General features: G+C 36.4%; 1 protein-coding gene across 5 annotated transcripts in view; it reads left to right on the forward strand.

Annotated features, from left to right (window-relative positions):
* Nucleotides 1–13,645, forward strand: part of GSK3B (glycogen synthase kinase 3 beta) — a 190,281-nt gene that overhangs the window by 171,179 nt on the left and 5,457 nt on the right. For 2 of the 5 annotated variants that reach the window (XM_074331491.1, XM_019729654.2), the window contains 2 exons: nt 5,566–5,664; nt 10,805–10,854. In XM_074331491.1, coding sequence (XP_074187592.1) covers nt 5,566–5,664; nt 10,805–10,809 — 104 coding nt within the window. In that variant the 3' untranslated portion in view covers nt 10,810–10,854. Of the gene's footprint in view, nt 1–5,565; nt 5,665–8,316; nt 8,469–10,804; nt 10,855–13,645 lie in introns of those variants that run through there. The other 3 variants (XM_019729652.2, XM_019729653.2, XM_074331486.1) reach the window with 2 other exon arrangements.

Consider the following 13,645-nt stretch of genomic DNA (forward strand, 5'->3'; position numbering starts at 1 on the left):
GGACAGATGCACCGCTAGGAAGACCAGAACACTGGCGGTGTATGATAAGTAACCAAAGCAATAAAAATATGCAGTATTTGCTGGGTTGCAACGTCTTCTAGAGCTTCCCAGGTATAATCTGAAATGGGCCCCCATTTTTAGAGAGCAGAGAGAGACCAAAGAAAAAGTAGTCCACTCCAGATTGGTAGGTAGCAGGTTTAAAAAGCAAGGGAACGAACTTACCAGGCTTATCCTGGGTGGCTGGCCGCAAGATGAGTAGATCTCAGCACCTGCCTGTCAAATTTTAAAAGTTTTTATAGAGGCCCTAACTGGATCAGTCACGTACCCAGCCCAGATAGTTTCAAGACCGTATTTCTGTCTCAAGGCTATTCCCTTGGAGCAGCTTCTGGGAGCAGGGAAGACAAGCAGAGCACACATTCCGAAGCTCAGGGTAGGGGCTGAGGCGTTCCAATTGCCCAAGTCCATCCAGCTTGAGCGTCTAACCTGCAGCCACATCTTCGTGTGGCCTTCCCCAGCAAGTACTGCTATGAAAAGTAAGTCAGACCTAAAGTCTAGTTACCAATCTCTAGGTGCAGACCTTGGCCAAAGCACTATCTCTGAGTTTCCTCATTTAAAATATAAGGTAGTAGGATACTTCCAGCTCCAAAATGCTGATTTTAAAAATGAATCAACTCCAGAATGACAAAGGAAAATCAGAAATAAAGCTAAAAACATTGACTGTGCTAGGGTGAAATATGTAAAATCATAGTATAAATGGATACAGAGAAACAGAGGCTCATTTTCCCCCAGAATTTAAAATATTAGCAGTTTTATTTTTAAATGCTCAAAAAGGTTATTAGTTGGATTAAAAAAAAATCAAAATAATGCTACATTTATTAAACTTCATCAACAATGGAATTCTGAGTATAAGATCTTTAGGTTATTAAAGCTTATTCTTTTTCATCAGAGCTTTTAAAATATTAAGATTTTGCTAGATAACTTCTAAAATATATCACTACTGTAAATGTGCACTAAATGCATCCAGACTTTTGGGGCTGGCTGGTATCAGTGATGCTCCCTCTGGGGCCGTTCAAAGCAAAGTAGTCATGGGTTTTGCAGAGATCACATAGTCATTCACATGAAGCATCACCAGAGTCACCACGTAGCAGGAGGAAGCCTTGTAATTATTTGTTTACTATTTGTCTGATCTTCTAATTAGTTGAGTGTTTAATTTTCTGAGTGAGTATGGAATATGTAGTCACGTTAAGAACTTAGTTGACTTGGTTTCTTAGGCACTTTGAAATTATTGGGAGAGGACACAAGCAGTTATGAGGGGGTTACTTGTTTATCTAAAAAACTACATGTCCAAATAAGCAACATTAGAATTCAGTAATATGAAAGATCAAGGTGCACCATCCCAGCATTTTAATTACTACTCCAAAAAGTACACAAATGAAATGGGCACACCATTGTTAAATCATTCAAAGATTTTTGTGAATGGAGAAAAATAACAGTTTAACTATGCAGACAACCACTGGCAATTTTCATATATACATAAGAGGCCTGATACACAAAAAGAAAGGCTGCCTCTTTTAGTGTCTGCTTTCTGGGGATCTGCAGGTTGAGTTCCCTCAGAGCTAACAAAGGAAGAATATTCCCTTCTATCTGATGACTGCTATTTTATTACATGACTGTAAGAGTGGGTCTAGTCAACAAAGGGGTTATTTCTTCCCTCTGGTTAACACATTGATTGTTGCTCTCAAATTTATCCTTAGCTTTAACACTACACTAGTTTGAACAAACATATATACCCTACCCTTCCTCCCCCCAAAAAAAAAAATTAGGAAAGATTTTTACCTGCTCCCTATCACTAATTTTGGGAATCTCATATTTGGAAGAATAGAGATTTTTAGATTAAGAGAAATTTCAGGTTTTCACAGGTGATTAGATATGGTTAAATTTATCCAGTTGTCTTTTCATGGAAATTTTTATTTTACAATTTGCAGTAGAAACAGCCATAAAGCAAAATTCAGTTAACTGAATTTGATTAACTTTTTAGTTGATTGATTGAGCTCTATTCCAAAATTTATTTTGCTTTTCTTTAAATTGTGCGTCTATTAAAATGCTTGGTTATGGAGCATGCGATAATTGATACACCATCAAAGATTCTTAATATTTCCTGATAAACTATTATGTGGTTTTTGATGACTAGTTTCATAGCATCTGCAATTCGGTGAAAAAATCCTTATCATGCATTAACTTTTCTACAACCTGCTGGAACGTGTTGCCATGTTGTTTTGAACCATGTCTTAGCTCTTATCCTTCCTGCCTCTTCTCCAAAGCTAGCCCCACTTCAGCATTATGACCCTCCTGGTTCCCTTAATTATTTTCTTACTTTCAAGGCTAGCACACATATTTAATAAATAAATACTAGCTTATTTTCATTTTCAGTCTATTCTACACTCCTTATTCTCCGTATTCAAGAATACATGCACTCTCCTGATCCTGAAAAGTTTTATTACTTTGCTGTTTCTGTCCTCGGAAATGCCATCCTTGGTTGCACTCTTTCACTACAGTTTGTGTCCACACTCATTGCCTCGATGTCCTTACCGCTCAGTGCCATGCATAGACAGGGAGCTTGGGAACAGGTGGGTGTTATTGTAAGCAAAAACAGTTACAGCCTTTTTGGACTGTTGTGACAGCCCTGTAGAAGTGCCCATAGTCTGTCCCCCACAAAAGGAACAGATTTGTAGAGAACAGAAATATAACAAGAGGAGAAGGAGGCTTCCTAATTCACATAGCAAAGCTGACAATGAACAGGCTGTCTGAAGTAGAGCTTCATACACAAAGATGCAAAGCACTGGACCTTAAGGAATGCCTATCACTAAAGAAGAGAAGGACAAGGGAGTATACGAGTTGGAGGGATCTGGAACTATAAGTGATTGTCCAGTGTAGAATTTCTTACTTTTAGGATGTTTGACTCAAAAAAGTTCACAGAAGTGTCTCTCCCCGTCCACCCAAAAGGCTGGCGACTCTAGGTAAAGAACCTAGTCTTTTTAGTTGTTTTGTGGACTTACACTCTCTTCTGTGTCTTTAAATGTGGCTAAGCCTCCAGGATCCCATAGCTTCTCCTTTTCTTGCCTCCTGTTTTCTTCACTTTCCCCCTTCTTTCCCTGCATGAGTTGCCACTCTCTCCCTACCCAAGGCCAAAATGACTGTCTACCTACAGAAAAAGAGGATTGCTTTTTTCAAGCTGTGTGTGTGTGTGTGTGTGTGTGTGTGTGTGTGTGTGTGTGTGTGTGTGTGTACACGTACCCTTACCCAGAATAAGACACAAACCACCATGGCCCCTCAACTGGGCATACAGACGCACAGAAAGATAGGTGATCTGGTGAGAAAGTGTAAATAAATGGGAGGAAATGGGCAGCGTGGGCCATAAGGAAAGTGCCCACAGACCTTGATACTCAGTTTATTTTAAAGATTATCTTAAAAGTAGCTTTGTCAAAAAGTCTTACATTAAAATCTCTGGTCTCTTTTCCTGTTTTAGATTTTCTTTTAAACATTGGGCACTTGGTCATAGAGATCTTTTCATTTAGAGGTGCCTGTATCCTGAGTAGGTTGAATGCCTTTCTTGCCTGCTTGTTTGTCTGGTTGTCTCCATTTTCTATTTCTGTTGATCAGACAAAGACAAATATCTTTTTCTCTGTCCTGGGACCTAACACCTTATTCATGTTCAGTATTGTTCAATGGATGGGAGTGTGGGTGAGTAGGTAGATTGATGGATATGAAAGAAGCCTTTCTAATTTAGCAGATTTTAATCCTAATTGGAATGGTAAATCTGACTTTCTTTTAAGTTACTGAGAGTAACTACCACATCCTACATTCATTTTTATTCCTAGAACCACAAAGTTATCAGCCATGGCAACTGAGATTCTCTTGCTTTCCAAGGAATAAGACTGTAGATTATAATTGAACTGACTTGATTTTCCTGTTCCTTAGTCAGAACCAAAAAAGCTACTAAAGCTGATTATGAGAAAACAGCATCTCTTTGAACCTGATCATTAAGGTGATGGTTTTCCAACTGTCTTCCCAGGGAAGACTGTTATGAGCTGACCTAAGTCATCTCATTTAAAGGCAAAGAATAACGAATAATTTCTCTCAGTTTTAAACTTTGCCGCTCATTCATTTTTTTCATAAATCTTGACATCAGCTTGTTTCTTGTTACCAGAATTAGGTATCACTTAATATCTTAATTTAGTACAACATTTAGACATTTAGTATTAAGTTGAATAACTCAATATTAACAGGGACTTTGCACCAGAAAGCATTTTCAAACTACTACATTCAAACATTTCCCGTGCTAAGGGCTGAAAGGAAGGACCAATGGGAAGAGACTGCTGGGAGGTTTCCCTTAAGGGCGATGAAAATGTTCTGAAGCTCGATAGAGGTGATGGTTGTACAAGATTGTGAAAGTACAAAGTGCCTCTAAATTACGCACTTTAAAATGATTAATTTTATGTATGTGAATTATATTTTAATTAAAAAAGAAAAAGCTTATTTCTTAAGTTTTAAAATTCCATGCCATGTCTGTGAATTGTCAAAATGTATACTGTAGTTCAGAGAATAACGTCTTTCTGTAGCTAGTAGTATAGTTGTGTAATTATTCCTCCAAACTGGCATTTATTAAGGTGGAAAGAGAACACTCACTGGTGAAATGCTGGAATGAACAACAGGAATAAACTAGGGTTATCCGGGCAGACTGGGAGAACAGTCACAACAGTCACATTACTGGAAGCTGACACGAGATGCTTATATACACAAGCTTACCAACACTCCTTTTGTTATCTGTCTACATCGTTAGATTCAATATCATCTTAAAATTATCTCTTAAGGCTCATCTACAGAACTTGATTCTTTAAAGAAAGCCAGTCTGTATACAACTTACAGAAACTTTCCACATGCAGGTAAAAAGCCTATTTCAAACTTTTAGTAACAATCTTATTGGTTAACAAAGCAAAATAGAAATGAATAAAGATATTTTTGAAAAAAGCAATGAGACTTTAAACAAATGTTTGTTAAATCCTGTTTCCACAAGTGTTTGAATAGATCTTATCTGCCACTGGCTCGTAGACAATTGGGTAGATTGTTCTGTGTGTGTATACACATACAGACCCGCAGACTACAGTCATACTCTTTTTTCTCTGACACCATCACCCTCAATTTTTGTAGTTAAATATTGTCAGAATGGTTTGGGAAAATATAGTAAATTTAAGTTAATGAAAGATGGAAATAGATCCTATTAATACGCTTATTCTCAAACTTCGGCCAGTGCCTTTCTCCCAGATATCTTTAGTTCTCAGACATATTCTAATTCTAGCAGACAGTTTGTTATGTATTACAACATTTCTGTGGGCTTTCTCTGTAGCTCATTGATTTAGTTTCAGATGTAGGTTTATCACGTCTTTTTGTTGTTGTTAAGCCAGTGCTTTTACAACACTGGTAGTATTATATTTATTGTCACCAATGAAGTAGTTTACATACAAAGTTAAGAGTGAGTTCTAACATGTGTGTCTTCCTTTTCTCTAGAACTGTCAAGTAATCCACCTCTTGCTACCATCCTTATTCCTCCTCATGCTCGGATTCAAGCAGCTGCTTCAACCCCTACAAATGCCACAGCAGCCTCAGGTGAGAACACATTAAGTCTCTTCTATGAAAATACATTGTATTTTTTAAAAAAAGACGTGATTACCTCCATTATATTTCATTTGATACATGTGAACATTTAATACCTCCCAAGTATCAAAAACATAGCACAGCCAGATGAATAAATGTGACTAAAATATTTTTTTTTATTTTCGAAAAGCACAAAAGGACCCTGTAAATACTTTTCATATAAGGTGTAAATATCTTATTATAATGTTAAATTCTGTCACCTTATTTGTTAATTTGAAAGTCATGCTTTCCATATAATTTCTTGATTATATATATCAAATGAGATGCTGATAGCAGAACGCAATCTGTATAAATGTAATATTATTGAACATAATTCACTTCAGTTTCATTGCCCTGAATGTAAATTATATTAGTATACTAGAAGGCAAATTTTTAAGAAGTATAAAATATAGATTGGAGAATTGAGTCATTTAAACAGGGCTAAAACTGCAATGCAAATACATTTAACTAAGATTTGGATCAGAATGTGACTAGATTTTGTCTTTCAAAAACAAAAAGCCCACATGATTCCCAGGGTAGATTTCCTTATAGTGCTGGTCCCTAGCCAGCTAACGAGGTGCCTGATTAAGTAAGGCGTGACGAATATCTGTCATTACAGATATTCTGAAAATACTCAACCTTTGAGTGAATTGAAGGTCCTCCAAAGAATGGCTGGATACTGTTTAAAAGGAAATTGGAAATATAATAGGAGCACAATCGGGCTCAGAATTTGGTGCGTCCCCTCCACCACCACCCCCTTTTTTTTTTTAACAAAAATCAGATGTCAGGAGCTGACTTTATTTTCATTAAATCATCTATTACATTGAACTAAGTTGGATCAGACCCATTTTTGCCTAAAGGCATTTATGCTGCAGGAGATAAAATCTTTCATTATTAGTTCCTAGCATTCAGCAGTAGGTCAAAATCCATCTGTTGTCTGACACAGAGTTGTTTGTTCCTGTCCGATCTTAATCTTTTAGAATGTTGCTAATGAAGATTTAAAACATTTTGTGCTAGTCCTTGTCCTACCTTTGTTCCAGAAAGAAAGGTCTTTTTTCTAGTTCTATTTTGGTCACCACATGCTACCCTGAAGAAGTCATTGGAACTTTATTAGTTTTAGTATTGTCTTATTAGTTTTCTCGTTTCTGTAAAATGAGTGACAGCTCTCCTAGAGTAATTTTGTAAAAAACAAATACATAATGAAATGTGCTTTAAATTTTTTTAAGGTAATACAAGGTTTCAAAAAACTGACCTATTTGTTTAGAAGGAACACAGAATTGCTCAGATGAGTTATTAATAAACTTAATAAATCACTGGTCCAGGTTAGATTACATTGATTTTCAAAACTTGAAATAGGCCCTAACCCTGAACTAAATGTGTGTACTTGTTGAGCTCGTTTCCAGGAGTTTTTATAGAATTTCTTTAGACTATGAAGAAAAATGAGAATTATGATTGTAAGTTTTGAGTAATTTTAAATTTTCTTAATGTGAGATACTAAACTAATTAAAGTAAACTAAGGTTTTTGGGCAATTTGCCTAGTAGGAGCCTAGTGTAACTTTATTTTTACGTTACTTTGACTCAGGTTATAGTAGTTACCAAAATTTATTTTATTGCTATATATATATATATATATATATATATATATATATATATATATATATATATAGAAATCAGACTTCAACATAAATATGGAAACTGGCATTGGACTGTGATCCTGAGAGTTTACTTCAAAGTTGAAGTAAATCAGGAGATGAGGAATTTAATAGAAGACTAGTAGGCTGAGAGCAGAGCTAAAATTAGTTTAGAGAAATGCATGCCTTGAATATCTTAATAGTGACCAAAGAGGATTTCAGATATTGCTCTGAGCTTCCTACTGGCTAAAGTAAATAAAGAAATGTTATCTTAAAATTTCCCGTTGTTCATTAGATAAAAAGCACCCTGGTGACATAAGAGAAGCAAAGCATTTCTGGAGCCGCTCTTTGAGAAGAATTTCTCCCTTAGAGCCTTAGATTTGGTACTGTAGGAGATACAATAAATGAATTTCTCATTACCATTCCAACAATAAACATAATAGAGTTTCATAGATACTTTTTAGGTGCCCCTCAGTGTCAGCCAGAGTTGTAAGAGCCCAAGTATGTCACCAAATGTTCCTCAAGAAATGCTGATCTGAATGAATGGATTGACTGTGTGACATTAGCGGCTGCCTGTATTTAAATAAATGCGTGTGTGTGTGTGTGTGTGTGTGTGTTTAATAAGAATTTGGCAGTGTGGACCATATTTAATAAGCCCTTAAAATACAAGGTGTGATCAACAAATATGGTGAATGTTGAAATAAAAAATTTTATTACAGTGGAAGACACATTGCCATTAATCCCCCTCAAAATACTCCCCATTGCTCTGAACACACTAATCCCATCGTACTTGCCACTTTCTGAAGCAGTTCTGGAAATCCTCTTTCGTGAGTGTCTTTAGTTGTGCTTTCATAGCTGCCTCGATGTCCTGAATAGAGTCAAAACGTTTACCTTTTGTGGTTATTTTGACTTTGGGGAAGAGCCAGAAGTCACACGGTACCATATCTGGTGAATAAGGTGGATGAGGACACACTGTAATGTTTTTATTTGACAGAAATTGCCATACCAGAAGCCAGGTGTGACATGGAGCCTTTCCACTGTGATCACAAAATACGATGAATACTGCTGACGAGTGCCATCCAACAGAAAGGCAGGGATCTTCAATACGAAAAGTGGCATGTAAAACTTTAGTAACTGTGTGACAAGTTTCAACTTGTTCAGTGCAGTTGGATGTGAGCTATGGTTAAGAGATGGTGTGTTTTAAAGTGTGCTGTAAATCATCCTCCATCATGACAACGCTCCAAGACGCACATTGCTTCTGTCAAATAAAAACATTACAGTGTGTCCTCATCCACCTTATTCACTGGATCTGGCACCGTGTGACTTCTGGCTCATCCCCAAAGTCAAAATGATTCAGGACATTGAGGCAGCCACGACAGTGCAACTGAAGATACTCACAAAAAAGGACTTCCAGAACTGCTTCAGAAAGGGGCAAGAACAACGGGATAAGTGTTCGAAGCAAAGGGGAATATTTTGAGGGGGTTATTGGCAATGTGTCATTTACTATAATAAATTTTTTTTACTTAAACATTCACTGTATTGTTTGATCACACCTCGTATACATGCTCTCTCAGCTTCAGTTTACTTATCCATAAAAAAGGAACAGTAAATACTTCATAGAGTTGTGAGAAGTAAGCTATAAAGTGTACAGAGTGCTTAGCTGGTGTTGTGTTCAAAGTTCAGGTAGTGACTGCCGGTGAATTGATTAAGACTCACTAGAAAGCATTACTGTGTATAATGAACCATCAGCGTTCATACTTTTTAGTTCACTAATCCCCCTTTAGGAATCTTAACTTCAGGATAAATCTAACAGAAGAAAAAAAGCTGCCATGTACAAAGATATAAATAAGAATAAGTCTATAATAACAAAAAGCCAATCTGATCTGAATGGTCAACAGTAGGTAATTATTTCAGTACATTATGAATCTCCATTTTTATGTAACCAAAAAAATTATTATGAAGCTTATAGATATTTGTGGAAATAATCATCTCAACTTACGTGAAGAAAATCTAAAAATCCTATGTATCATGTTGGTAACTGCCAAAATGTGAGTTTGCATGTGGATAGGAACTACATAGAAACACAAAAATTAAAGGTTGTGTTAAATTGTAAACAACTAGTCGTATTAAATTGTGGGTGTTGACTTCTTTTTTCTCTCAAAAGCTTTCACATCTTTTAAAATTGTTAAAATTCCTCAGTATCAGGGAGCATTATAGTTGATCATGGCTCTGATTGACATGAGAAATTCTTGAAAATTACACATACTACTCTCAATCCATAAAGCATAATTTCTTATTTTGATACATATATAAAATTCTGATATTCTCCACACCCCCAACAGATCCTCTCATTTACTCCATTTGGGAAACCATTCATCTAGACCATCTTGAGACCATCTAAAGAATCTTGAGAAGTTGTAGTTTTACTAATCAAAAATGAACCCCTTTGTAGATTATCTGATGCCAGATGAGTTAAGTGTGAGGAATGGTGGGAAATTTCAACTAGAGCAGTTTTCTCTCTTTATTTGTTTTGTACATTAGTCTTCTAGGTAAGGTTTCTTTCAGTGCAATGGTTCTTTTATTAAAACAAATTTGAAAACCACTGATTTGAGTTCACCTCTCTTATTATCTACTGAGAACTAGTCATCTGTCCTATACATATATATATATTCACTAACTGGAAGCTCATATCCAGAAGAATGAGCACATTCCATCTTTGTGTCACTCTGTTAGAAAGTTTATCCTTTATTCACCCTGAAATTTGTCCCCCAATACCTTCTTCCACTGAGTGATTCTACTCTGGGGTTATATAGAACCAACCCAATCCGTGCACACACAAATCCTTCAAATTTTAATAATGGCTAACATGCCGTCCACACTAATGAGAATTTTAAATCCTAACCCTGAATATGTTCTCAAGTGTCAGGGTGTTAAGATTTCTGTACAATTGTATATCATTTGCACATTTCCTAACCATCAATTTTTGCCTCTATCCAAGCAACTAATAAAATCTATCAAATAGGACAAGGCAGGGCCTACTACAGATTTTTGTGCCTTTTTTGAAATTACTGATAAAGTAAGTTAAATGGGACCAGGTAAGGTTTACTAGAGACAATTCTTCTAGTGGTCTTTAAGTGATTGGTTAACCTTCTTGTTGTTTGCTTAGCTATAGACCAACCTTACAATACATATAATAATGTTACGAAAAACTTTGTAAAATGCTTTGTTGTCAAGAAAACTTTCAGATTCTTTTCTATCAAAAAGGTGTTAACTATCAAAGATGAAAATAAAACATTTTTTTTAAGACTTAGGGAAATTTATAGTGCTTAAATATTTCTAAATTGAATTTCTGTAATCCATGTTAGAATTTGTTTCTTGACTATATATAGATTCTGGGTTTAAAGACATTTAAATATGTAGATTGCCCTCACCTTCTTTGGGCTGCATTTTGTTTATTAGGATTTTTGTTATATCCTTTCCAGGTTGAAAACCCTTCTAACAGAAAAGGGAATCATGATAGGAGTTGGACAAGGTCTGTCTTCTCTGTCTTTTTACCTGATCAGGGGGCTTAAGTTTTCTTGATCTTGCTTTGAAAACCTTTCGCTGTTACTTATTTAAATGAAACCTAGCCTCTTCTCACAGGTTCACATTGTTATTTTCTATTCCCTGGATATGTGCCCTTCTTAAAGTTATATATTTTTAATATGAGCTCATCAGAGAAAACTCTTTTAGTTGCTTTCTTTGGTTCTTCTCCCTTTACTTTGCATTGAGATTATTTGCAATTGCTTGGTCAGAATTTTGTTTTTTATAAATTTCTGTTTCTTGTTAGTTATTAGCCCCTTTTGAAGCCTCTAGCCACAAAATCATACCTATTTGTTCTCTGAACTTTTTGAAATCCATTTTGCTGAAAGTCACGGTTCAGATTTAGCCAGAGCCAGTGATCTTCTTTCCTTACCTATTACAGTTATTTTTACCCAGAATGACTGCTGCCTTCTATGTCACCAGCCAGTTCTTTCTAAATGGACAGAACTAAACCCAGAATAGTTTCTCCCATTGTTTGTTTCCACTGATTTTTTAAGAGATGAAATGTTAAGTTAGTGTATCAAATTCCCACTTTTCTAAAACGACAGCTCCCATCCCTCTTCCCCTGCCCAAGTACTCTGTTGCTTTGCCTCTGTGCCACTTTCACAGTGCGCATTGGGAAAGCTGTGTCCATGTCCTGTGTAGTTGTAGAATCTGCAGGGTGTGTCCTCAGGTGTTCCTCCTCCTAACCCTGTCCTTGCTGTTTGCTCTATCTTAATCCATATGTATGTGGAATTGCATAAAAGTATACAGCTTTAAAAAAACAACAAAAAACGGATTTTTCTCTATTAACAACATAATATATATAGTTATTTTAGAAAAAAACATCTCCCATATTCTCACTTCCATAGATAATCAAAGATAACATTATTTTATATTTTAGTCTATATATGAATGGACAGAGACACATGCTTTTTAAGTGGGCTTATGCTAGTTAGGGGATGGGAGTAAATGACTATATAGTATTTAGCTGGTATTCTAAGCCTGTACCATAATTTATTTAACTAATTCCTTATTCTTAGATACTTGGGTTGTGTCCCAGTTTTTAGAAATAGAATTGCCAGTCAAAAGGTATGAAGAATTTTTAAGTTTTTGATACATGTTGTCAAACTGCCTTCCAGAAATCTTGTCCCAGTTTACACTGCCCACTGGTAGTGCGCGTTTTTCCATTTTTCCATTCCCTTCACACTAGCCAGCCCAGAGTGGGGTGTGGCGCACAGTGTGCTCATTCTTATTTTTAGGCATTACCAACGTGGTAGCCAAAGAACGGGGGTGTCTCTTTTAGGTACGGAGCTATACCCCTTTCCTCCTATTGGCTCTGTGTTTGAAATAGACGTCCATCCACATCTGCCAGTTTGACCAAGTCACTGACACTAAGGAGGTTGTATCTACCTCATGTCAGGGTTTTGGATTCACTTGGCGAGTTAATATAGAGATAACTGAAGTCATTAGCTTAGTCATTATTTCACCAGCACAGTACTAAATGTCACTTCTAGGAAATTGTTTCTTTTTCATGCAAACTATGTTCTCTCCTATTAAGTTAAAATTTTTACCAGGATTTTTTTCCCCACCAGCAAAAGTAATGTAAAATCTTAAGTTGGTGGGTGTCCTATGGGCCTTTCAGGTGTTCCGTGCTCCTCAGTTCTTGACTGAAGTCACCTGCTTAGATTTATACACTTTTTCTTACTCTTTATTTCTAAATTATTAGATTTTTTAACTTAAAAGATGGAAAATGTTTTCTGTGTCTTCCATAGCCTTCAGTTCCCTACTTTGAATAGCCAAGCCCTTAAATACAACGTGCTCTGCTCCCGAGCTCCGAGCTAGGGCCTCTCTGCTGCTGGCCGAGCAAATATAAACAGGCTTGTTGACAAGCTCTCCAGTCTGCTGCTGGATTAGTTAGCTCGCTGGCGTCTGAATTTCAGTTCTGTTTTTGAAATGACTGAAGCCACCTTGGTGTCTCGCACCACACTTTTTCCCTCAGAATAATATGAAAAGAGAGACAATGAGGTTTTGCTGAGGCAGATTCCCTCCCTCTCCCTCATTATTACACACGCAATATTGTCAGAATAATAGTAGACATTATATCACCTTACAGGTGATACTTTGATTTCGTTAGTGTAGATTATGATTTCAATTTAAATATGACCTTAGGATATACCTTTGATTATCTGTAATGATTGTGTTTGTTCCACGCATCCGTTACAACACTAATGTCCGAGACCTAGTTTTACAGTTAGTGGCATTGCCACTTAGAACAGCTTGAATAGGGACATACCCTGAGTTAGCTACACGCTGTAAATAGCATCCCAGGCTGCCAGAATCTTCCCTTTTAGAAAAGTTGACCTGTCATGAGCCATTTCTGACTATTATAGAAAGAGGATAGCTGGTGAATAGAAACACATAAAATGAGCCTGAAAGAGCACAATAAAGGAAATAAGAAATTAAAAGTTTACTTTATAAGTTCCCAGATATACTTATAAAGTCCATGTAAAACACAAAAGGGATTTGCTATATCTGAAATACACTTTGATTGATATGCCAGTAATAAAAATATTAAACATTGAATGATCTTATAACTTTTGAGAACTTGAAACGTGCTTGGGATAAATAAGGAACTAAATTTTTATTTAATCTCAAACTTACTCCCGTCTAGCACGCGGCCACCCTCTCAGAGAGTGCAGGTGGAACATTCCCATCACTGCTGCTGGGCCAGACAGCGAACACCTATGACAGTTAGAACC

Source organism: Rhinolophus sinicus, linkage group LG01, assembly GCF_036562045.2.
Source record: "Rhinolophus sinicus isolate RSC01 linkage group LG01, ASM3656204v1, whole genome shotgun sequence".
In the NCBI taxonomy this organism is placed as follows: Eukaryota; Metazoa; Chordata; class Mammalia; order Chiroptera; family Rhinolophidae; genus Rhinolophus; species Rhinolophus sinicus.